Genomic DNA, 25,143 nt, shown 5'->3' with positions numbered 1-25,143 from the left:
AACTCCATTATGCTTCCCAACTTTACCTCTCTTTTTGCTAACTCTGCTGATGACAAAAAGACACAAATCTTTCTTGTTCCTTGTTTTTAAAACCACCTAAGATTCACAATATAGGTAATATCTAAATAATTTTGAACCAAATTTCATAAAACATACACATATACATATGTACAACAGAACTGACAAAATTTTAAAGCATAGCTCATAATTTTTACAAATTGCCTGATATACAATTTAGTAAGTACCATATTTTGTCTAAAGAGATACAAACATAACCTCTTTAAATAAGTTAGCAGATAACTTTGTTTAATAACCATTTTTAAAATTTAAAATCAAATCAAATATAGATTTAAACTTCCAGTAGTAGATACTTCAATATTAATATACACATTTCTAAAATCTTATTTCTAAATGCACCAATTGAAAGTAATTCTATCATAATACAATTTAAATTTAAACACACAGTTTAGGTCACATATTTGAAAAAACTCTTCCATCTCAAAAACTCCATTCTCCTAGACTGCCCCAAATCTTTGACATGGCAATGAATTATTTGAGAGCTGAGATGATGGCACAGGCTCCTGGGAGCAAAATGGCAATGGCTCTTATCTCCTTTTGCTGTCCCCTTACCCTCCCCCTCAGCCTAAATTTTGTACTCTTCCCTATGTGGACTGCTATATTGGGAAGAGGGAAAGATTTTAATGTGTAAAATAGATGTCCCTAGATTTCCTCAAGCCATGTGGAGGTAAAATTTTATAGAACCTAGAATCTCCTGACAAGAGTTTTGGGATTCTGGAGTTTTGGAGAACATAGGGACCTATTTAGCGAGAAACTGAGACAGACTCCAGAGCATGGGGCTTTAGGGGAGCCTACTGTTGTTTGGAGAGGCTGGACTGAACTGGACACACACGCAGCCCTTGTCATTCCTAGTCACCTAGGGGGAGAAGTTTGAAGCTTAAGAAAAATGTAGGTTAGTTTGAATCAAGATACCCTACAAGCTCTTCTAAATCCTAAAATGGCCACATTTTTTCTTTGTAACTGAGAGAAACATAGAAAACAAAACACACATCATACACATAAACACAAAATTTTAAATTCCTTTTCTTTCTCTCTAGTACTGAATTGTTCCTTCCTTATTTTCTGGAGAACCTCTTTTTTTCTGGAACCCCACATCTTTTTTTTACTAGAGTTTCTTGATATTTTCTTTCTTCCAGGACTATATGAGAGGTATGTCTCAGGAGTTCCCTAGTCCTTAGAGCCATTAAATTCCCCATCTTACTAACCTGTCTCACATCTCTGACCCCAAAAGATGTCTCCAGGCACCAAAGGCAATACTAGATAGGCATAGTTGCTTGGCTGCTGCAGAATGAACTCTTTATTTTCCTTCCTGATTTCCTGGATTCATTGGTGACATTACTTAGCATTATGGTCCTGGGATCTTGGACAGTCTTGAGTAGGGGACACCAGAGCTAAGCCATGACGTATCATGATATCACGTGAAATATCAATGGGATACATCTCTTCATGCTTTGAGTGGGACTACCTCCAACTCACAATGTCTGGATCCTAGATAGTGACTCCATTTTAAGAAACTATCGTAACAAGAACTCCACTGTGTCACCAATGAATGCAGAAAAGATTTAACATTATTGCAAGAAAGGGTGCCCAGGTGAGTAGACATGCCTTTGATACTCCAAAGACAGTACTTTATTGCTTATCTTGAAACACAAGTCCTTCCCCTAATTCCCCATTAATTAAATGCTATAGAAGTTATATGACATGAATTTCCACTTCAAGGAATTTCCCTTCTAGAAGGAGGAAGCTAACAGGGGAGGACTAAGGAAAAGAACAAAAGATTTTTTTCAATCTCAGGCCACCACTCCTGAACACAAAAACCAATCCCTGCCTCCAAGGAGCTTACACTTTTTTGCTGGAAGATAACATCCACCCTTCATTATTCTTTGATGTTCTTGTGGGTTTCAGTTTTTTAATTTGTTTCAGTTTTTTAATTTGTTTCATTTCTCCAATTTAATTTTCATAACTGTGGAAAACAAATGCCCATCCATTTCTCACAATTTCCCCTCTTTTTAAAAAAATTTGGTTTTTACATCCTTTTCTAACCCCTTTAATGTCCCCTTTTGCTCTAAATCTGACTGTTTATTGCATATGATAAAATAGTAGAGAAATTCTATGAGAAATTTGGGAGGCTCCAGTTCAAATCAGCATATACTTTTATGCTTTCTAGTGGGAATAAGTGCAAGCTTAAGTTTCTTAGTAATGTAATTTAGAAGCAAGAAATGAGAGACCAAAGCTTTGTAGACTATATGGAAGCATCACATGCATATATATATCATAAACTTTTATTTTCAAGAAAATTCAGGAATCACTGGATGTGACAAAAAAAATGAAAATCTATTTTGGGTCAGTAGACAGGATGACCAGAAATGTAGAAATTCTGAATGAGTTGTGTGCATCAGAGAACAAATTTATTAGAATAAATATAAAACTAAACATCAAATTGGATGAAATAATATGAAAAGGTGTGAGTGATGAGAAGATGATAGATCATATTGATGCAAACTTATCATGAAGGATATTTATTTGATGTAAATCATGATCTAAAGTCTATAGATTGCTTTATCCAACTAATTTTCTTGCCATGCAGAGAAATAGCTTCCAAATGTAATAACAGCTTAAAAATATAAACTTGTTTGCAAAAACAAGTGGTAGGGTAGTGGAATATTGAATAATATCTCCTTATAAAAACTGAAATATATTAAAGGAAAAAAAATATTAGGATGGCTGAGGACTGAGACTAAATTAAAGTAAATCCTAAGGTCATTTAAATATGACATTGGAATATTAATGGCCAAAAATATAGAGTGAAAAGCTTTTATATATGTGTGTGTATATATGTGTGTGTGTGTGTGTGTGTATATACACATACATATATATATATTACTATGAAATACATACACTATGAAAAATCAACTTATCAATTACAAAACAGCATATAGTTATAGCAGAAAGTCTTAAACTTTTTCTACTTTTTAAATCAAAATGAAAGAAAACTTGTAATTCTTAACTAATTTCCCCTTAATAGTTTTGCTTCCACATTTGAATCTTCTTACTCAATCTTTCATCTTTAGGAAATATGATAAAATTAGTGAAAATTAAAATTTGGCGATAGGAACCAGCTAATAGAGAAAGTGAATACAACATTGGAAGTCTCTTCTTAAAAGATTTTTGTGCTTTAAGTCAACCTATAGATAAGAGCTGGGTTGCTGAATACATAAGAGTACCAAAAAATGCTTGTTTTATTGAATCAAAGCAGTTCCAAGGAAGGATCAAGGGGTGTGTGTGTGTGTGTGTGTGTGTGTGTGTGTGTGTGGATATGTATGTATGTGTGTGCGTATGTGTACACAAGTTAATCTGAAACTCTGCAAGATATAGTTTCTATTGCTTATCTCCAAGGAAGAACAGTCCTTTGTCTTTGTCTATATAAACAATTGTCCTTTCTATTAAAACTTAACCTACTGGATCTGACTCCCAGATCTACATGTATCCTTTTGTCTTTTTCCTGAGTTGTAACTTCGTATCACCTGTTGGAATTTTCCACCTGAATACCATATTATCATCTCAAATCTAATGTTTTAAACTTTTTTCCCTCCTTTTCCTCACTTCTTTATTTCATTTGAAGAGTACCACCATTTTTCTTTTCACTCAGGCATATCTCCTTCATCTCATGTATTAGAAGAGCTCAGAAGCCTAACATACATAGTAAACACCTATGATATGCTTTTGTCTCTGCCCCCTTTTTTTGACTTGGTCACCACCCTAATTTCATTAGTTTTCCTCTGAACTGTTGTATTGGTTTCTATTGCAGGTTTGACCAGATCACTCCCTCAATATACTCCAATGATTTTCTGTTGCCTCTGGAATCAATTACAAACTTCTATTAGGGGCATTTAAAGCCCTTCACAATCATATTCTGACCAACCATTCCAGACAGTTAATCATACATTACCTCCCATTAAAATTCTATAGTCCAGCCTTCTTTTTGTTTCTAATACATGTGATTCCATCTCTCCTCTCTAACCTTGTACATACCTTAAATGGGCTTCCTTTCAAATTGCTTTTACTTTTTTTTTTAAACCTTCATGTTATCTTACCTGGCTAGATTGTAACTTTTGAAGGATGGGTATTTTATTTCATATTTGTCTTTGTATGCACTGAGCCTGGCACAAGATAACTTAATACCGATTGACTACTAATCCCATCTTTCCCCTGCCTATAATGTTAATTTATAGTGTGCATGTTATATAACAATAAATTATATGATTCTTATCACATAATTGTAACTTTATTTTAGAGCCTCACCAACTTAACTCATTTCTTTATCTGTCCTTGGAAAAAAAATTAAAAAGTTGAAAAAAAAGTCATATTTAAAATCATTAAAATTTAAAATAAAAATTAAAATCTAATCAATACAGATTGATTTCTTTTAAATCATTCTAAAAGGAAGGAAGGAAGATATGTGCAAGGGTGAAGAGACAGATAATACAAATTATATTTCAGGAGACCAAATAGGTTGACCTGGTTAGAACAGACAGTTCTTGTTAAAAGTAGTGGGAAAAAAATTAATGCCTACTGGTTCTCTGAAATTTGTTATAGCCAGACCCAAGAGGGGTCAAAGTCACATTTGACAAAGGGGTAGAAGCTATCAGAACTCTGAAAAAATATACAAGGGTTGGGAACCACAAAGGTAGAGTCAAATTATGGAGTTGAACCAGTCATCGAAAGGATAAGCACTAATAAAAGCTAATAAACCAAGTTGGAATACTTAAAAAAAAGTTGGGAGTAAAGTGGAGAGGATGTAAAAAACCCTTAGAGAGCTGGGATTAAAAGTGCTTTTAAAAGTAGTTATGTCTAAGTCATAAGAAATTAGTTTGCTGCCTCCCTTCTCCAATCCCCCTCCCCTAGATGTCAAGTAATCCAATATGGATTAAATATGTGCAATTCTTCTATGCATATTTCCACATTTGTCATGTTGCACAAGAAAAAAATCAGATCAAAAAGGGGAAAAAAAAGCAAGCAAATAACAAACAAACAAATAGAATAGTATTTTCACTATGTTGTGATCCACGTTTAGTCCCCACAGTTCTCTTTCTGGATGTAGATGGCTCTCTGTATCACAAGTCTGTTGGAATTGACCTGATTCACATCATTGTTGAAAAGAGCCAAGTCCATTACAGTTGATTATCACGTAATCTTTTATCTTTTATTTTTAAAATTTTTTTCTTTATTAAAGCTTTCTATTTTTCAAAACATATGCATGGAAAATTCTTCAACATTAACTCTTGCAAAATCTTGGTGTTCCAATTCCCTCACTCCTTCCCCCTAGATGGCAAGTAGTCCAATATATGTTAAACATAGTAGAAAATATATGTTAAATCCAATATACATATTTATACAATTGCTGCACAAGAAAAATAAAACCAGAAAAAAGGATGAGAAAGAAAATAAAATGCAAACAACAACAAAAAGAGTGAAAATACTATGTTGTGAATTATACTCAGTTCCCACAGTCCCCTCTCTGGGTGTAGATGGCTCTCTTCATCACAAGATCATTGGAACTGGTCTGAATCATCTCATTGTTGAAGAGAGCCACATCCATCAGAATTGATCATTTTATAGTCTTTTTGCTGTGTACAATGATCTTCCAGTTCTGCTCATTTCACTCAGCATCAGTTCATTTAGGTCTCTCCAGACCTCTCTGAAATCATCATGCTTATCATTTCTTACAGAACAATAATATTCCATAACATTCCATATACCATAAGTTATTCAACCATTTTCCAACTGATCAGTATCCTCTCACTTTTCCAGTTTCTTGCCACTACAAAAAGGGCTGCCATAAACATTTTTGCACATGTGGGCCACTTTCCTTTCTTTAAAATCTCTTTGGGATATAGGCCTAGTAGAAACACTATTGGATCAAAGGGTATGTGCAGTTTGATAGCCCTTTGGGTATAGTTCCAAATTGCTCTCCAGAATGGTTGGATTCATTCACAGTTCCACCAACAATGTATCAGTATCCCATTTTTCCTATATCCCTTCTAAATTAAGTCATTATCATTTCCTATCATCTTAACCAATCTGAGGTATGCAATGGTATCTGAGTTGTCTTAATTTGCATTTCTCTTGTCAATAATGATTTAGAGTACCTTTTCATATGACCAGAAATAGTTTTCAATTTCTGTTCATATCCTTTGACCATTTATCAATTGAAGAATGGCTTGAATTCTTATAAATTTGAGTCAGTTATCTATTTTAGAAATGAGGCCTTTATCAGAACTCTTGAATACAAAAATGTTTTCCCAGTTTATTGTTTCCCTTATAATCTTGTCTGCATTAATTTTGTTGGTACAAAACCTTTTTAACTTAATATAATCAAAATTATCTATTTTGTGATCAATAATGATCTTCAGTTGTTCTTTGGTCACAAATTCCTTCCCCCTCTATAGATCTGTGAGGTAAACTATCTTATGTTCTTCTAATTTGTTTATAATATCATTCCTTATGTTTAAATCATGAATCCATTTCAACTTTATCTTGTTATTTGGTTTTAGGTGTGAGTCAATATCTAGTTTTCTGCCATACTAGTTTCCAATTTTCCTTCAGTTTTTTTCAAATAGTGAATTCTTTTTCCAATAGCTGGAGTCTTTGGGTTTGTCAAACACTTGATTGCTATAGTTATTGACTAATTTGTCCTGTGAACCTAACCTATTCTACTAATCAACCACTCTGTTTCTTAGCCAGTACCCAATGGTTTTGATGACTGCTGCTTTATAATATAGTTTTAGATCGGATACAACTAGGCCATCTTCATTTTCATTTTTTCCATTAATTCCCTTGAAATTCTTGACATTTTGTTATTATTTTTTCTAGATCTGTAAAATATTTTCTTGGATCTTGTTGCTGTACCATGTTCTCTTGGTTCTACTCACTTTATTTAGCATCAGTTCATAAAAATCTCTCCAGACCTTTCTGAAATCATCTTGCTGATTGGTTCTTATAGAACAATAATATTCCAGAACATTTATAAATTGTAACGTATTCAGCCATTCTCCAGCTGATGAGCATCCACTCAGTTTCTAGTTCCTTTAGGCAGTTAAATTTAAAGTATGTATTGGAATTAAAAACCTTTCTAATGGTGAGGGAGATTAGTTAAAATATTATGATGTTAGATTAGGCGTGATGTTTAAAGCTCTAAAAATAGTTACCAAAATGGGAAATAAGAAAGATATTCAAGTCATTGTAAAGAAAAAAAAAGAATATTGATAATAAAATTTCAATATCAGAAGACTGTCAATAAATGAGGAATAGTGACTAGACTTTTGATTCCATTAATACAGGGAAGGAACTCTTGAGGAAAGAAACTCCTATCAATACAAATCAGCCTTTCTTTCATAACTTTTAGAGCTGCATAGACAGGGCTCAAGTGACTTTTACTAGGGCCACATAGCCAGTATGTGTGAGAGCTGGTATTTAAATACCAGAAATTTCTTGCTGGCTTGAAAATTAGTTCTTGATGAACCCTAATGCCTCATAGCAATTTCATATGCAGACAGGTTAAACAAATAAAGGCAAAGAATTTTACTTTTGTCTTTCTATCTGCAGTCTTCAGCATAGTACCTGGCATAGTGCAGATGCTTCAGTATATATTAATTCATTGATTGATACACTTTAAGTACATAATTTGATTCTCTCAACAACCCTGTGAGATAGTTATATGAACTTGTGACTTTGTGACTTAACTAGTGTCATGAAGTTACAAGTGCTAGATGCAGTTTTAAACCCAGGTTTCTTTTGATTTAGTTTGTTATTTCCATTCTTCACTGCTTCTTATGGATGAAGAATTCTGTAATACACCCGTCTCTTGTGATTGGAATGCTTTAATTTTATTCTTTTCAAAAGGAAATAAAGGGATGATTCTCTTTCCTGACTATCAAATGTTTGAGAAGAAATATTGGTCTTTTTTTTTCTTATGTAATAAAACTTCAATTAATTAAAAAACAACAAAGTAAAATTTTCTTTATGTAATCTTAAAACCCAGCAATCCAATTGCTTGAGATTGACTAAGCAGTTTAAAATTAATTGGAGTTACATTGTAGGTCTCTCTCTTCTTTTTTTCATATATAATTACATTTCAGTTAATTAGAACCCAATAAAAAAATTTTAGTTAAGTTTTGTTTAAGAGAGATACAAATAATGGGAAAAGTTGGCATCTGGAATTGATTTCAAAACTAATTTCTAGACTATGTCTTAGATTCCAATCAGTTTTTGATATATTCAAATAACATTTAGAATAGTGATCCCAGGTTAATGAAATACCCTAAATAATCAAAGAAATTCAGTTAGATTCTCTATTTTTATTAAATCAAAAAGTGAACTACTAAATATTGGCATTTTTTAGTAACCTTTTTTCTGTTTAACCTTCCATTAACCAGAAAATTCAGCACAGTATTTTCTTGGCTAATTGAAATCTTAGGTAGCAATGATTTTGGTTAAATACTTAAGAGAAATCTCATTAGAACCATAAATAATGATATATATTTTTTATCTTTGTATTTTCAGAGTTTGACAGGAGGGCCTAATGGAGGTGTCCATTGTACAGATGTAACAAATGCCAGTAGGACAATGCTTTTCAACATTCATTCTTTAGAATGGGATATAGAACTGTGCGAGTAAGTTCTGTTTGGGATTGTATTAATTTAAAGTATACTTTTAAAAATTACTTGCAAGAATGTACTTATTTGCACTATTTATAATTTATTTGGTTCCTATGATTTTAATTATATTATCATATTGCTCAAATATTTTAATAACTTGTCAATGATTAGTGGGATATGCTTATTACAGGAGCATATTTATAGGGAAGATTCTTTTAATATGGTACTTCATTATGTGTGTTCCTTTTAAATATTTATTTGAAGATGAAGTAATAAATACTTAATAATGTGTGATGATAATAGTTCACTTCCTTATAGCACTTTATAATTCACAAAGTGCTCATGGCATTGCTGTGATATAGAAAAGTGTATATGTTTTTATCTCATTTTGTAGGTAAGGAAACTGAGGCAGAAAGGTTAAACAAACTTCCCAAAGCCACAAAACAAGTGAATCAGGTGGCGCAGTAGATAGAGCGCTTGACCTAGAACTGAGAAGACTTGAATGTAAATCTGTCCTCAGATACTTACTAACTGTGTGACCCTGGGCAAGTTACTTAACCTCCATTGGCCTCAGTTTCCCCAACTATAAAATGGGGATTATAATAGCATCTTCCTCACAGGGTGTTGTGAGGATCAAATGAGATAATATTTGTAAAGTGCTTAGCACAGTGCCTGGCACATAGTAGGCCCTATATACATGCTTATTCCCTTTCCCTTCTAGTAAATGACATGACCAGGACTGTGCTATGAGATACTGTCTTTTGACTAATCTTGGGACCTTAAAACCATGCTTGGTTCATTCCTTACTGTACAACTGTGTTCAAATACATTCCATATTTCCTAGTTTTTAGGTAAAGTATTGCCTAGTATTAAATTAACAATGACATACACCCCTAAATATTTCATTGTTTTTAGGTTTTTTGAGATTCCTATGACAATACTTCCAAATATCCGGAGTTCTTCTGAGATCTATGGTCTAATGGTAAATAATAATTTTTAAACATCATTATTCTGGATTTGAAAGCCAAATTTAGTTAAATCAAGTTTAACCAATTTAAGGGATTTGTTAAATTTTTAGTTATTCCTTTTGGGTAGTGTATGAGTAGCAATGGCAAACTGATGAATTTAGCAAAAGCCTGAGTTCTACTACCAAATCATTTTGATAACGAATTCATAAATTTTAAATGGCCATGATAAATATAGATCCTAACCCTTTTCATAGCATTACTAAAATTGTGAAAGATGCTATGAGAGCCTTTGATAGTTAGCTTTAAGATTTTATTTCTCTTATTCAAATAATTTAAGTCATTGTGGTCACTTCTCCTAAATGACAAGAGGGAGTCACCACACTGTAAAAATGTGCTTTTCTCTAGTCAGTCTCATTTTAAGTGAACAACTCCAAGTTATGTATTGTGAACTTAGTAGATCTGGACAAAACATTCACCAAAAACTAAGCAAAGAGTTTTCTTTTCTGATTTGTAGTATCATAATTTAACCAATCATCTTATTTATTAAATGCCTACTATGTGCAAAGTATTGTGGTAAGCCTTAAGGGAGATTTAGGCAGTCATTACTTTCACAGAGCTTACATTTTAATAGAGGGATAGGAACAAAAATATAGTTTAGTACAAAAGAGAGTTGTAAAAACAGTCTTGAGCTTTAAATTATAGGAGGAACATAAGACTATTAATGAAGACTTAAAGAAGGAAGGAGTATTTTGAATGTGATAGATAGGAATATCTAACAGGTGAAGAAGAGGGAGAGTTTATTCTAGAAAGAGAATAGTGAAAAACAGGTAAGAGCATTTTGAGGGATAGTTCAAGTGAAAGAAAAGGGCTTTATGGAGGACCTTGAATGCTAAGGCAAATGATTTGGACTTTACTTGATTGGCAGTGAGAATTTTTGAGCAGAGAAATCAAATAATACATCTGTTCACTAGGAATATTGTTTTGGCATGAATATGCAAGAAATACTTGAGAGCAGAGAGAGGAGAGATAGGAGGACCTTAAAGGGAATGAGAGTGGGTGTGGGGAATAAGGGTTTGTGATAGTAAATTAGAAACAAGAGATTGCAAAGGTGTCACTAATCAATTGACCTTAAAATTGGAAGGATAGAAGCAAGAGATATTGCAACTGGATGTTATAACTGGATATGATGATAGGGTTAAAGGGAGAATCAAAAATAATCTTAAGAGAAATCAGGTAAATGGTGCTGCCAAACATAAAAACAGCAAAGAGGAGAAAACTTTTAACACCATCAATAAACAAATCAAAAGTCTGTTTCACATATATTTTTATGATAGTATCACATGTGGAGGTGCCCTGGAAGCAATTAGGGGTACAGATCTGGAGCTCAAAAGAGAGGTCAGAACCAAAAATGTAGATTTAACATCTTTGTATAAAGATGATTGTAGAAGCAGTAGGAATGAATAGGATAGTCAAGAAAGAAAGTGTAGATGAAAGGCAAGAAGAACCAAGGAAAAATCATTAAGCATCACTTGTCATAATTTAGGACACAAAGTCAAGCAAAGCAGTCTTGTTGTCATGTTAAATTTGACAAATACTTTTTGAAAAATGTAAATGTACTTAAATAAGCTCAAAGTTTCATGTACTGTCTTTTCTATTTTTGTTCATTTTTGATTCACAATAATTTTTTTTTGTATCATTGGATAACAACAGAATAATACAGGAGGAATTTTTTTTAAAAGAATTTGGGAGACTGTCCTTAAGTTGGGAGATGATTTTTTTTTTTTTTTAAAAGAGGTGCAATAGAGAAAAAGGATCACTCACTGCTGGAGACAAGTCTTGGGAGAAAAGGGAGTTGGATATAGGGCACAGGAAAGAAGCATTATCCTAAAGAATAGGTGTGTATTTTGTTCAGATGGGAGATAACAGGTGATGATACAAGGAAGTTCTTAAGATTGTAGAAGAATGGGGAATTGATGTCATGGCATTTTTCTCAAGGCAATGAGGTGGGAGGCAACTTCATCTAAGTGTGGGGGTAATTAAAAGTATGGCAGGAAATGGGAAGAAAAACAAATTTAGAATGGTTGCTATGGAGAACACAATAGGAGGTTAATAAGAATAGAGTAAAAGGATTTTCTAGAAGGCAGAAGGATTGTATACCATCAATGAGTATGAAATTCGTTTAATTTATTGACTTTCTCTATTGATACATAATAATGTCAAAGAGGAAATGGAGAAATTGAATGTCTGAGTTGCTGAGAGATGAGGATTTATGAATCTGGAAACACAAGTCAAGGCCAAGTGGACAGAAATTATAGAATGTCCAGGACACATCAAAGTTACAAACATTTGAGATTAAGGCTGGCTATGAAGTCTGATTAAATTTAGAAGAGCTCTAAGATTTGCTGAGAGAATACAAATGATTCAAATGATGTGTATGTGTATATATATGTGTGTGTGTGCATTTGTATTTAAGGGAATGAGAAGAATAGAGAGGAAGAGTGAGAAGAGGTGGAAGGACAAGAATAAAAAGTTGTGGTTAGAGAATTAAGTTCTGTATTTTTTAAAATTATGTAATTTACATTATTAAATCAAATTATTGTGAAGTCAAATCAACAGGCATCTGCAGGACACTAGATTTGCCAAGATAAAATGAAATAGTCCCTGATCCCAAGGAGCTTACCATCTAGAAAGAATGGGTGACTGCGTACAACATGTGCAGCTATGTGTAAACATAAAATAAACTTCAGATTGTTGTGGAAAAGCAGCTCTAGAAACTGGAGAGAATTGGAAAGATCTCAAATAGGAGGAGCCATTTAAGTTAATTTTAAAGACTACCACTCTTAAGCGAGGTAGAGGTGAAGGACTATGTTACTACTAAAGAAAACAGCCTGAGCAGAGCACAGGGACCATAGTGTCATAATTGAAGAATTCTGGCTCAATCAGATTGATCCAAGCAATGAAATGTACTTGCAGTGCATTTTTAATTAAAAATAAAAAATAAAAAAAAGCAACCTTTATGTTACAAAACCCTAAAATTCAATTTAAAGTAGAGATGGAATACAATTATGATTGAAAGAAATTATTAAAACATTTCATTCTATTGGAAATTATTGACAGTTTACTTTGATAATAATAAATTGAAGTCTAAGGTTAAGTAGATTTTAAAACATCATCACTTCTTTGTATAAATCTCTAGAGGAAAAAGGAAGATTATACAGATATTTTTAAAATGCTAATTGCTAATTTACATGTTTAAGAAAATTATAAGGAGTTGTCACTCAACTGACCAAAAAGTCAAATATCCAAAACTGTACACATGAACAATAGTTTGAGAGAAAGGTTGAACAACATTTAGATTAGCTAATTTTTCTATTGCATTTGAAATGTGTCTCTATGCCTTTTCTTCCTTCTTGCTGGCTGTAGAAAATCTCTCATAGCCTGGTGAGTAGGTCATCCAACAATTATGTTCTCCATCCATCCAAATGGTAAAGATAACAGTGTATTTCCACTTATTTTAGGAACATAAATGTTCATGAAATAATTTGGCATATTTAGAATTTTGCTTAACCAAAATTGCATTGAATTTACTAAGGAATTTTTAAACTAATCTGGATCGAAGGGGTTGTTTTTGTGGCTCTCCCTAAGTTTAAAAGATTAAAAGTCATTCTGAGGCAAACGATTTTAGTTTGCTATTAAAATAAATAGGATAAATTATGAATACTTTAGTCACCAGAATAATAGTATAATTTTTTTCTTTTTTTACATTGGATATAAATTATGTCTAGATGTTTTGAATCATTTTCTTAATTTTACCTAAAAAATATTTTGTATCCAATATCTAAGATGTCCTAGTTGGAAATACACTGTCACTTTCTTTGCATGCTTCACTAAAGTTAGATTCTTATGGTCCACAAGAGAATTATCCTTAGAGAATATACTAGTTTTTAGGAAGCACAATTTTTCTGATGTTACTTAGTGATAGTAACCTTAATTTTTTTCCCCCTCTTTATTCTTTTTTTTTCTTTTTGCCTTTTATTAAGGCACATTATCACATCTCCATCATTAAAGTATAAAGACATTACTTCTAGTTTTAAATAACAACTCATTAGCTAAACAGCAAGAGTGATCCAAGAAGCATTTCTTCTCTTTCTATTAAGAAAGATTTTATCAAATTTGTGGTTGGGCATGTTGAAAAAAATAAATGAAACTGAAATTTTGTAAAATGCCAAGTCATTTACCATACATCTCATTTTTAAATATTGGTTTGTTTTTTTGGCTATATTTGTAAGATTAAAAAAACTACCATGTTTAATATAATTACTTATTAACTTGAGGGATAATGAAGTCATATAATATGTGATGTTTCAGTCAAGTTTTAGAAAGACTTTTTAATTACTATCTTAAAAGTTATTTGGGTCATAGGAACAATGAATTGGATTTAAATCCTCTAAAATAAATAACATTTTAATAATCAGTAAATAACTGATTTAGGAAATGGTTGCCTATTTACTAAAGCTGTATGATGTTTGTAAATGTTTTAAAATAATTTTTTTTGGTTGATAATTGTATTAATCATATAATAAAAACATAGAATCCTAGAATTTTAGATCTATATGAAACTTCATTGGTTACTTAGTCCCACAACTTCTCATTTTAAAGTGAGAAAACTGAGGCCTAGAGTAGTAAAAGTGACTTGACCAAAATCACTCAGATAATTTTCGTGAAACTAGGACTCGTATTCAGATAAAGTGAGATTTTGAGTCTCATTTTGATGTTATCTCTATTCTGTCATATCATAGTATTACTATTATCCTAGTTGTTCTTTTAAGACATAAAAGTGTACAACCTGTGTAGTCAGAGCACTTTATTGTCTTGTCTGCTTGTGCACAAAGAGCATGTGATTTTTTTTTTTTACATTGATCCTTTTGTAACATATTAATAAAGTAAATCATTTAAAATTATATCATAATTGTATTTTTGTATTTCATTAGAAAGCTGGGGCCTTGGAAGGTGTGCCATTATCAGGGGTGAGTTTTGTACTCAATGTTTTTACCTTTCCTTTGATAAACCTTTTCTGCAGTTAAACTCTTCTTCTCTAAAGAAAAGTAGAAAAGTAATGAAAGCAAAATTGACTATTTTTTCTTGTCTTAACCCTCCTTTATCATATCCTTTATCAATTAATGGTAGTATTGAATAATAAAATACTCAAAAGATGGGAATGCATTCCTTTATTTTTTGTGTGTAAGTTATCATCTGTGAATTGTTTACATTGTTCCCATTGGTAGTGTTTTGTTACTCTTATTTATACATTTGTGCTTCTAGTGCTTGGGAGACCAGTCTGCTGCTTTAGTTGGACAAATGTGTTTCCAAGATGGACAAGCCAAAAATACGTAAGTTATAGGAACAGAAATTAAAACTCAATTATAGTTTTTTTTTTTTTTTTAAAGAGTCATTTATAGCTTGAAGTTATTGTTGTTTGGTACTTTAAGCTTTGAAGTATATAAATAATGAAAGTAGTCTAAGTTAACATAAGAATATTTTTAACATTAGAATCTTTTATATTTTTCTTCTTGATCTATACTTTAAGATATTTAATCTTATAAATAAAAACAGAAACTGAAAGTATAGTAAAATGAGAGCGCAGAGCTATGGTTTCATTAATATAGGGAACTCCCATCAGTACAAACAAACAACTTGTCTAAAATTTATACAAATTTTAGTTTTTGTATATTAATAAATATAAGTAAAATTTTTAAAAGCACAAGATTTCAATTTTAGTGAGAATCACAGTTTAAAACAATTGTATGATAAATCTTTTAAAAATGTAATAATAGCCTTTTATTTTCAAAATACATGTAAAGATAGCTTTCAACACTCACTCCTGAAAAACCTTATGTTCCAAAGTTTTCTTCTTTCTTTTCTCCTACTCCACACTTTCCCAGATGGTAAATAATCAAGTACAGGTTAAACATGTTCAATTCTTCCAAACATATTTCCACTTATATCATGGTACACCCCCCAAAATAAATCAGATAAAAAAGGAAAAGAAAAATAAGAAAGAAAAAAAAAGCAAATAACAAAAGATTAAAATACTATTTTATTTTAGTTTTTAGTATTTTCCCCATAGTCTTCTTTCTGGATGCAGATAGCTCTCTCTTCATCACAAGTTTATTGGAATTGGCCTGAATTACTTCATTGTTGAAAAGAGCCAAGTCCATCACAATTGATCACAACATAATGATAAATCTTAATGAATTATGAATCTTACTAGTGAACTTCCAAATTTTTCTTCCAATTTTTTTTATCTTTGAAAGTAAGAAGTAAAGAAAAAGGTTAAAACAATAATTTATTATATTTGCTTCTCAATCTTATAACCCATAGAGATTATTTCATCATGTTTATGAAATCTTTCTGTAGGACATGACCTTTTTTTTTTTTTTTTTTTTTTTTTTTTTTGCTTTTAATGCTGCTGTAAAAATGTATGTTTATGATTTACCCTTATTCACATTAGCATATGATAAACTGATTTTTAGATGTATACTTAATCTAAAGCTTGATTAAGATATTAAATAAATTTGCTTTGGTTTTCTTATAGCTAGAATTGGTACTAGCTTAAAAAAAGTATAACTACTAATTAAAATGTGATTAAATATCACATTTTCTTTACTTAGTATTTAAAATTTGTTAAAATAATTTAAAATGAGCTTATAGGAAGAAAATAATTATGTTTTAATCACATTAGTTGTGACTACTTTTAATGTTCTTTGGTTTACAAAGTACTTGGATTCAACAGATGAAATTCAAATATAGTTTTTGGTAACTTAATAGTTGAAGTAATGATTTTTAGATGTATGATATAAATCACATGCATGATATATATTAAATCTGTATTAATAATTATGGGGTAGCCAGATGACATAGCGTGTAGAGGTTCCAGAATTGAGGAAGACTAATTTTCCCAAATTCAAATCCAGACTTTTAGTATCTTTGTGACCCTAGGCAAGTCACTTAACCATATTTGCCTCAGTTCCCTTATTTATAAAATGAACTGGAAAAGGAAGTGGCAAACTATACTCCAGTATCTTGGCCAAGGAAATCCCAGATGGGTTCACAAAAATTTGAACATGACAGAAAAATGACTGAACAACCGACAATATAAATAATTTTAATAATAGGATTTATAGAGAGCTACTATCTTTCTATGTATCTGTCTTTGAAAGTATTTTAAGATTTGCAAAAATACTTTACAGATATCTAATTTTATCTTTCCCAAAATCCATCCAAGCTATTCTAATTTTCATTTTACAGAGGAGGAAACATGGGCAGACAGAAATTAAGTGACTGATCCAATGTCACATAGCTAGTGTGTGAGGCAGAGTTGGAACTCATGTCTTCTTAACTCTGTTCTATGGCTTTAACTACTGTGCCACCTAGCTGGCTGTTAGAGGCAAAATAATACTGGAACTAAATTTGTCAAGGTGTTTTTTGTTTTTTTGGGAAATTTTGAATAGAATATACATACTCAGTTTATATACATATACTCAGTTTGACTGAAAGACTACAAGAGTTAATTCTTTAAATATCGTGGAATTTCCATTGGTGAGAGTAAGCTAATCCTAGCTTAAGAAAAGATATGTAAGATTTGAATAAGAAGAGAATAGTTGGCCCTGATAATCCTTTATTCTTATTCAGAATGTTGATTTCAGAAAATTGTTTTTTTGGGCTGATAGTATGAAAGTTCAAAATAATGTTGAAAAATTAAGCATCCATTGGAACTTGATTCAGTGTTTTGTCAGTCAGAATAAATTTCCTATAAAGTCTCTTTTATTTATTCTGAAATTAAAAATAAAATATAAGACAAGTATGTGAAACCACAAATATGTATAATTTGACATTGCTTTTTTTGAAAGCCATTTTTTTCCCACTCAGTAGTATTTTTTTCCAATCTCATCACGCAAAAAGTGTTTTCAACATTCATTTTGTTTCAAATTTTTCTTCTTTTTTCCCCCTCTCTTCTCCCTAGGACAGCAAGCAATCTGATAATAGGTTATCTTCCTATACATTCTGACCGCAGCTTTTATTAAGGCTTCAACTACCAGAAACAATGAGAAACTTTTTAGGAACCCCCTTCTCAACCTTGCTTAAATGAATTAACAGAAAAAGAAGAGTAGCAACAGCAAAGTAGTAGTAGTGTTATCATAGAGTAATTGGAATCAATCCTATGTCCTTGAGACCCTGGGAACAGGATACAGCCAATAATATTTTCATCATTGATTTTAGATCATTAACTTACCCTGATTTTTATTTGCCTCCTTTTCAGTTTATTTGTTGCCCAAGGTGAAAGCCACTTGTCATTGTGAAAGAAGGAGGCTTGAGATAGAATTACAAAATTAACTTTAGAACTTTAAAGTTAAAAATTAAAGTTAATTTTAGAACTTAGCAAAGGTTTTAATAAATTTTTATTGTGCTAGTATATTAAATGTTGGTCTGATTAACTTGCTGGGATTTGTTTAAGTAAAATTACTTATTCTATTTCCTTCTCACCAACTATAGGTATGGAACAGGCTGTTTCCTTCTTTGCAATACAGGCCAAAAGGTTAGGTTTGTGTTTTTTTTTTTTTTCCCCTTTTATTTGTGAAAACAAAAAATTATTTAAGCATAATTTGTTACAAAGATTTTGAAGTGTTTATACCTATTTTTTTGTGTAAGTAAATTTTAAAGAGCCAAACATGAGGAAAAGTCACAAAATTTAACTTTTGGGAACAGCAAGCATTTATGTTAGATTTTTTTGTTTGAAAAAAACTTTATTGATACTTTATTGAAAGTTGGGGGAAATAAATGTATTTTACTTACAACTTGCTATTCTTAACACTTTCAAAAAAATAGCCAAAAGTAAATTTATTATGGGGAAAAAATATAGATATACATGGTGTATGTATGCATATATGTGTTCATTCTTTAACTTTAAAATATTTTTCTTTTGTCTAGTGTGTTTTTTCCGATCATGGCCTTCTTACCACAGTGGCTTATAAACTGGGCAGAGACAAGCCAGTATGTTATGCATTGGAAGTAAGTTCATTTTTATAAACTTTTATGATATGGTAATTTGTTAAAACATCAAAGTATACAGTGGATTCTAAAATCTTATCCAAAATCTTAGTAAATAACTTTGGAAGGTTGATATCTGCTTTAAGGATTTTTGAAAGGTAACCAAAAAGGTGGCTTTTGACATAATGTTGTATGCATCAAGAAAAATCCCTGATTTTTTTAGATGTATGAGACAGGGTAATCATCCTCACTTGTCTCATTATTGTAATCAAGTTCCTATGGCACTTAGTAATTTGAAATACAGAGGAAGAAATTAAGAAACTTCAAAGAGCCAACACACATGAACAAATGTTTTTTCCAGGAATATTTAATTCATAATAGAAAAAAAATTAGGGAGCAGATCTAAGTACTTGGGTATGATAAATGCTTATACATATTGCTACATATTATGTTAAAATATTTCTTTAAAAATTGATTTTTAAAAATTCAGATGGTTCCTTTATGAATTACTCTTAGATTCAATATTGCTTTATTAAATGGTTTATTGCAGCTGGACCTGATAAATAATTGATTCCTTATGCCGGTTCAACTAATATCCAATCTAAAATTTTAGAAATTAATATTTTATATTCTATAATTTTTCCTAGATGTGTAAGAGCTTTACTTTGTATTTCATATACTTTCTTTTGCCACATTTTATATAGTATAATATTACTTTCATATATATCTACTTTTACAAAATTTAGGAGTAATTGGTCACTTTTCCGTACAAGTTTCCATCACTGTTACTCTGTTATTGAGAATTGGATCTAGTATGGAATTTCCCTTTATTGATTAGTCTTTATTTTGAAGGATAAAATTATCATTAAGGCAAATCAAAAAATTAGGGGTGTGTGTGTGTGTTTTGTGTGTGTGTGTGTGTGTGTGTGTGTGTGTTTATTTTGAAGAGAAAGAGCTCTAGCAAATGTCTAGAAATTCATTACATCCAGATGTCCATAAAGTCTAATTTCACCAACAGCATGAGATTCCTTATTTGTTTTCTTTATTTGGTTAGGCAGTCTGTAGTATATTTCAATGACAAAATGGCTACTTTTACTTACCTTCATTGATCGTCACCCAAATGCTCTTTACTGTGTTGCCCTCCTTTGATTGCTGTTCTCATTGAACACTTTTTACTTTTTACTTATACTGTTTATTTTGAATAACGTATAAAATAGAATTTCATCACTGTCACAATGATATGTGTGACCTCTATTTCTTACTGCATGCATTAGGCATTAGTGTATAGCCTGCCTATTAAGTGTCCAGTAGCTTCTCTTGTCTTGGATTTTGTCTACTGTGAACTTAGCTGTGTCTCATAAAGTGACTTGGTGGTGTTAGATAGACATCCCCAAAAGCAGTGAAGTTAGTGCAAAATTCCTCCTTTTCTCCACACTAATTTAGATTCTCATCTTTTTTTTTTTTTTTTTTTAAGATTTGTCAGCGTGTACATCTAACTCTTTAAGATGTTTATTTAGTATTTTAACACCTACAGGTAATTTAACTGCTATTCTACCTTTCTTTTTCATATTAATTCCTTTGTTTCATGACTTTGTTTTTCTTAACACCTTACTTTACCTGTGTTAAAATTATCACTTGTTTGCTTATCTTTTCTTATTTGCCAAACAAAATGACAATCTTGAGTCTCCAGATCCTTATTATTTGTGATCATGTTTGATTCTGTTTCTTTTTCCCTATATATATTATTCTGCCTCAAGTTTTTCTCAATTTCTCCAAAGCCTAATTTCTACTTCTCCACTAATTTATCTTCTTATTTTGTTCAGTTCTTCTTTCTTTTTCGGTAAAAGGTGGAATTGAAATTTGTGTTGGAAATAATGTCTTACATTTAGAAGGAAAAGACTAATAAGGCTAATAAGTAATCTTATTCAACCTCTCTCTTAATAAAAATCTTTTCTATTACAATGAAATCAGTTAGTTACCTATCAGCTTTATTGGAAACTTGTTTTGGGGGAGTAAAATAGCAAACATCTTTTTTTTTTCTTTCAGTTTTCAAATCACTCTGCTTCTACCTTTCCAGTCATCTTACACTTCATTCAATGGTTTCTTAGATATTCCACAAACAAGACACTCCATCTCTCCATTCTGGGCATTCTCTCTGTCCCTCATCCCCAGAATGTTCCCTCTCCTCCACCCCAACTACTGAACTCCTTAAGTCCCAACTAAATTCTTACCTTTTACAGGAAGTTTTTCCTAATTCCTCTTACTTAGAATGCTTTTCTTCTTCTATTAATTATTTCCCCCTTTCCTTTCTGTAGTTAGCTTGTTTGTTCATCTAAATTTACTTGTTTTCCTCATTAGTTCGTGAACTCCTTGAGCATACCTTTGACTCTTTTTGTATCCTTAGAACATAGCACAGTGCCTTCCATATAGTTGGTGCTTAATAAATGTTTATTGATTGACTGAAATCAACTACCCAAGTTCATACAAACAAGTAATATTTAGCAGGGCTAGGTTTTTAATCTCTCTCTTTTGATTCCAAATTTGGTACTCTTTTCACTATATCATTCTATTCAATCTAGTATTTAAAATCTGATAATCTGAAAAGAAAATTTGGTGGTAGAGTTTACCCTAAGACTTATAGATTAAAGACTCAATGATTTTTCCTATCTCATTGTCAGAACTATTTTAATAAATGAATCTGGGTGATTATTTAAATAAAATGGAGAGGAAGTTAATTGAGAGTCTTTTAATGTTGTATTTGTAGTATTAGATAGCATTAAAATTCACTTTTTACTCTCCCAATTACTTCAAAGCCTACAAGAGAAATTCAGATCACACATTTATGTATATGTATGGGCATTTGTTTTTACCTATATAAAAAGACAATCATCTTCCTCTCTAGTGATGGGATTTGAACTCATGGAAGTTGATGAAGTAGCAAGAGAAGAGGGGGAAGAGCCCAAGGGGACCTTCATAGTAAAGGATAGGAAATGGATAATGATCCAACAAAGAATACTGAAAAGGAATAGTAACACAGACAGGAACATCAAGCAGGAACAATATTACTGAAGCTAAATCAGGAAAGTGTTCATATATGTATTTGAAAGTTGACCTGTAAATGTTATCATAATTAATGAATTTGCAGTTGTTTTGAACATTCAACTACTCCTGTGTACATTACAGAAAAACACACACACATAATATACATGTACAGGTTACTTTAAACATATCTTCATTTTAACAAAAATAATAGCTTTTTATTTTTCAAAATACATGCAAAGATATTTTCAATATTCAACCTTGCAAAACCTTGTGTTCACAAATTTTTCCCTCCCTCCCCCCTTCATTAGTCAACAAGTAATTGAATATAGGTTAAAGATGTGCAATTCTTCTAACCATATTTCCACATTTATCATTTGGCCAAGAAAAATCAGATCAAAGGGGGGAAAATTAAAAAAAAAAAAAAAAACAAGCAAGCAAACAAGAAGAAGAAAGGTGAAAATACTATGTTGTGATCCATATTCAGTCCCCATAGTTCTCTTTTTGGGTGCAGATGGCTCTCCATCACAAGTCTGTTGGGATTGGCCTGAATCATCTCATTGTTGAAAAGAGCCAAGTCCATCAGAGTTTCATATCTTCAGTTTTCCAAAACGCAGACAAAAAAAAAAAAAAAAAAACAAACAAAAAAAAACAAACCTTGTATTTAGACAAAGTAACAAAGGCTTATGTTGTAAATGTTTGTTTACAATAAAAATCTATCTTATTGACTCCCCTTTGCTAATACATATAATATATATAATCTATAAGAAGATGGATGTGTATTTAGTTTAGTCATTTTCCAGTTACATTCTAGTCTTTGTGATCCCATTTGAGGTTCTCTTGGCAGAGATACTGTTGTGGTATGCCATTTCCTTCTTTAACTCATTTTATAGATTAAGAAACTGAGGCAAATAGGGTTAAGGAATTTAGCCAGGGTCACAATAGTAATTAGTATCTGAGGCAAGATTTGAACTCAGGAAGATGAATCTTCCCTGATTTCAGGTTTGGTATTCTGTCTATTTGATGTGCCACCTAGCTGAATTATATAGATATAGATATACTTAAATATATATGCATATACACACATGTACAAACACATGCAATAAAGTGATGTGAATTTTATTTCACTAATCTAGACTCTGCTGAGGCAAAAAAACTTTTTTGATAGTGATAAATTTCCCTTCATGTACTTTAAGAATAAATTCCATTTAAGATTGTTTTCCCCCTTAGGGATCTGTTGCTATAGCTGGTGCTGTCGTTCGCTGGCTAAGAGACAATCTTGGTATTTTAGAGTCTTCAGAGGAAATTGGTGAGTGTGGTTTTAGTTTTTGGTAGTCCTAAAACAAAGTTTTAGAAAATCTGAATCAAGGTTCATAGATTTACAGCTAAAAGGGCTTAATGGTCATCTAGTCCATTTTAGAAATGTGGAAAGCAAGGTTTAGAAAGTTGAAGTAATGTGTCCCTAATCAATAGATAGAAAGCAATAGAGGCAGAATTCAAAACCAGGCATGAAAAAATCTACCTTGGGGATTATTTCTACTATACTGCAGGAAATACTTTAACATTTTATTATAAATATTTATGCTAACATTTTGAATATTGTATGGATATACATAAATTCGTGCATATAAATATGTATTATACATAATGCATAGCATCATTTTTTAATATTTCCACATTATAGTAGTATGGGGGTAATTCTGTTCCATTAAATTGAAAGCAATGTGTGTTAAGAATTGAAAAGCATGAAAATGAAATATTTCATGAAGTCTTATCAAGGGCAGAAATTATTAACCTGTGGTTGCTTAATTGATGACTATAAACCCTACATACAAACATTTATTATGAATCCAGTAATTTCCAAAAATAAGCAATATTTGCAAAACTCAAATTATCTGAGAAAATGTCAAAGAGCCTAAATAATTCCAATTAACCCTGCAGCTTTTTGTGTTCTCTCTTTAAATAACAAGCTTAAAAAATTTTTTTTTTAAATTTTTATTAATCTCTTTGTTAGCTTTATCAGTGTACAAAAGACCAATTCTGTTGCCTGATCACTGTGTCAAGATAACCCTGGGCTCCCAAAGGCTTTATTAGGGGAGAACCAACTAACTAGTTAATTCAGAGAAGTTCATCAGTAGCTGATAAATTCTTTGGTGATAAATACCCATGAAACAAACAAACTTTTGATAAAACTTTGCATGTTTTAAGTTATTTTCTTGATTTTTGACGTAGTAAAGTGATATCCAAAAGTGTTTGTGACTAAATGATTGATAAGAAATGGAAAAAAAAAACCACTAGATACACCACTTACTTGCAAGTAGAAAGAACAATTTGGGTTATTGAAAACAAAGTAGGAACCACCTAATATTGCACCTTTTACTTCTGTAGTATAATCCTTATCTGAAGTGGTGATGGAAGCCACAGTTATACTATATACTATAAGATAGAATAGTAGTTATTTAAAATTCTTTAAAATAAAGAGTACTATTTGCTGTACTATATGATAGGAAACAAAAAAATCTTTGTACTAGTTGCATTAGGGTTGGGACCAACAATAAGTATCTTATCTTATTTCTATATATTTTTCTATGGATTTTTTTCTCATATTAGAAAATCTTGCTAAAGAGGCGGGCACTTCTTATGGCTGCTACTTTGTTCCAGCATTTTCAGGATTATATGCACCATACTGGGAGCCCAGTGCAAGAGGGTATGGATGAAAATAAAATAAGTTATTTCTGTTTTAAAGCTTTTACTGAATTATTTCATAGCATCCTCATTTTAAAACTGTTTTAGAATCAATTTTAAGTAATTTGAGGGAAACTTCAGGCCTAGCTAATGGAAAAAAAATGGATAGGATAATGTAATTCTAGGACTTGCCAGTGCTAGATATGCAGATCATTTAATAAGAGCTTCTTGTAAAATCTATTTTTCAATATCTTTGATTCCTCATATTTGTGGAGAAGTTATATAGGCAGGGATATTATCTAAACTATATAGAGTAGTTCAATATTTCAACTTCTTAGGTTACTTTTTTTTTTGGTGTGTGTATATATATAAATATATATATATATAAATAAAAATAAAAATTAGGGGAATGTAAGAAATGTTATTTCTTTAGTGCCAACCTGTTATATTCTCCTCACCAAATTCAACTTTCCCCCTATCCCCCCAACAACAACAACAAAAAAATTATTGTCAGGCGACCTTCTAATTCTCTGATCTTCAAAACTTCTGTTTATATTTTCAGAATTATTTGTGGCCTTACTCAGTTCACCAATAAACAGCATATTGCTTTTGCTGCATTAGAAGCTGTTTGTTTCCAAACAAGAGAGGTAAAAAAAAAACAAAAAACA

The 25,143-nt window shown here is 31.4% G+C and overlaps 1 protein-coding gene across 13 annotated transcripts in view; it reads left to right on the top strand.

The window, feature by feature from the left end:
- Nucleotides 1-25,143, top strand: part of GK (glycerol kinase) — a 74,435-nt gene that overhangs the window by 39,287 nt on the left and 10,005 nt on the right. For 9 of the 13 annotated variants that reach the window (XM_051985054.1, XM_051985056.1, XM_051985053.1 and 6 more), the window contains 10 exons: nucleotides 8,641-8,750; nucleotides 9,651-9,717; nucleotides 13,127-13,144; nucleotides 14,695-14,730; nucleotides 15,026-15,093; nucleotides 18,257-18,299; nucleotides 18,692-18,772; nucleotides 23,021-23,099; nucleotides 24,401-24,497; nucleotides 25,038-25,122. In XM_051985054.1, the coding sequence (XP_051841014.1) occupies nucleotides 8,641-8,750; nucleotides 9,651-9,717; nucleotides 13,127-13,144; nucleotides 14,695-14,730; nucleotides 15,026-15,093; nucleotides 18,257-18,299; nucleotides 18,692-18,772; nucleotides 23,021-23,099; nucleotides 24,401-24,497; nucleotides 25,038-25,122 (684 nt within the window). The remainder of the gene's footprint in view (nucleotides 1-8,640; nucleotides 8,751-9,650; nucleotides 9,718-13,126; nucleotides 13,145-14,694; nucleotides 14,731-15,025; nucleotides 15,094-18,256; nucleotides 18,300-18,691; nucleotides 18,773-23,020; nucleotides 23,100-24,400; nucleotides 24,498-25,037; nucleotides 25,123-25,143) is intronic. The other 4 variants (XM_051985057.1, XM_051985064.1, XM_051985063.1 and 1 more) reach the window with 1 other exon arrangement.

Source organism: Antechinus flavipes, chromosome 3 (genome assembly GCF_016432865.1).
Source record: "Antechinus flavipes isolate AdamAnt ecotype Samford, QLD, Australia chromosome 3, AdamAnt_v2, whole genome shotgun sequence".
Classification (NCBI taxonomy): Eukaryota; Metazoa; Chordata; class Mammalia; order Dasyuromorphia; family Dasyuridae; genus Antechinus; species Antechinus flavipes.
Note: the sequence above shows the minus strand (reverse complement) of the source record. Positions and strands in the feature narration are given on the sequence as shown.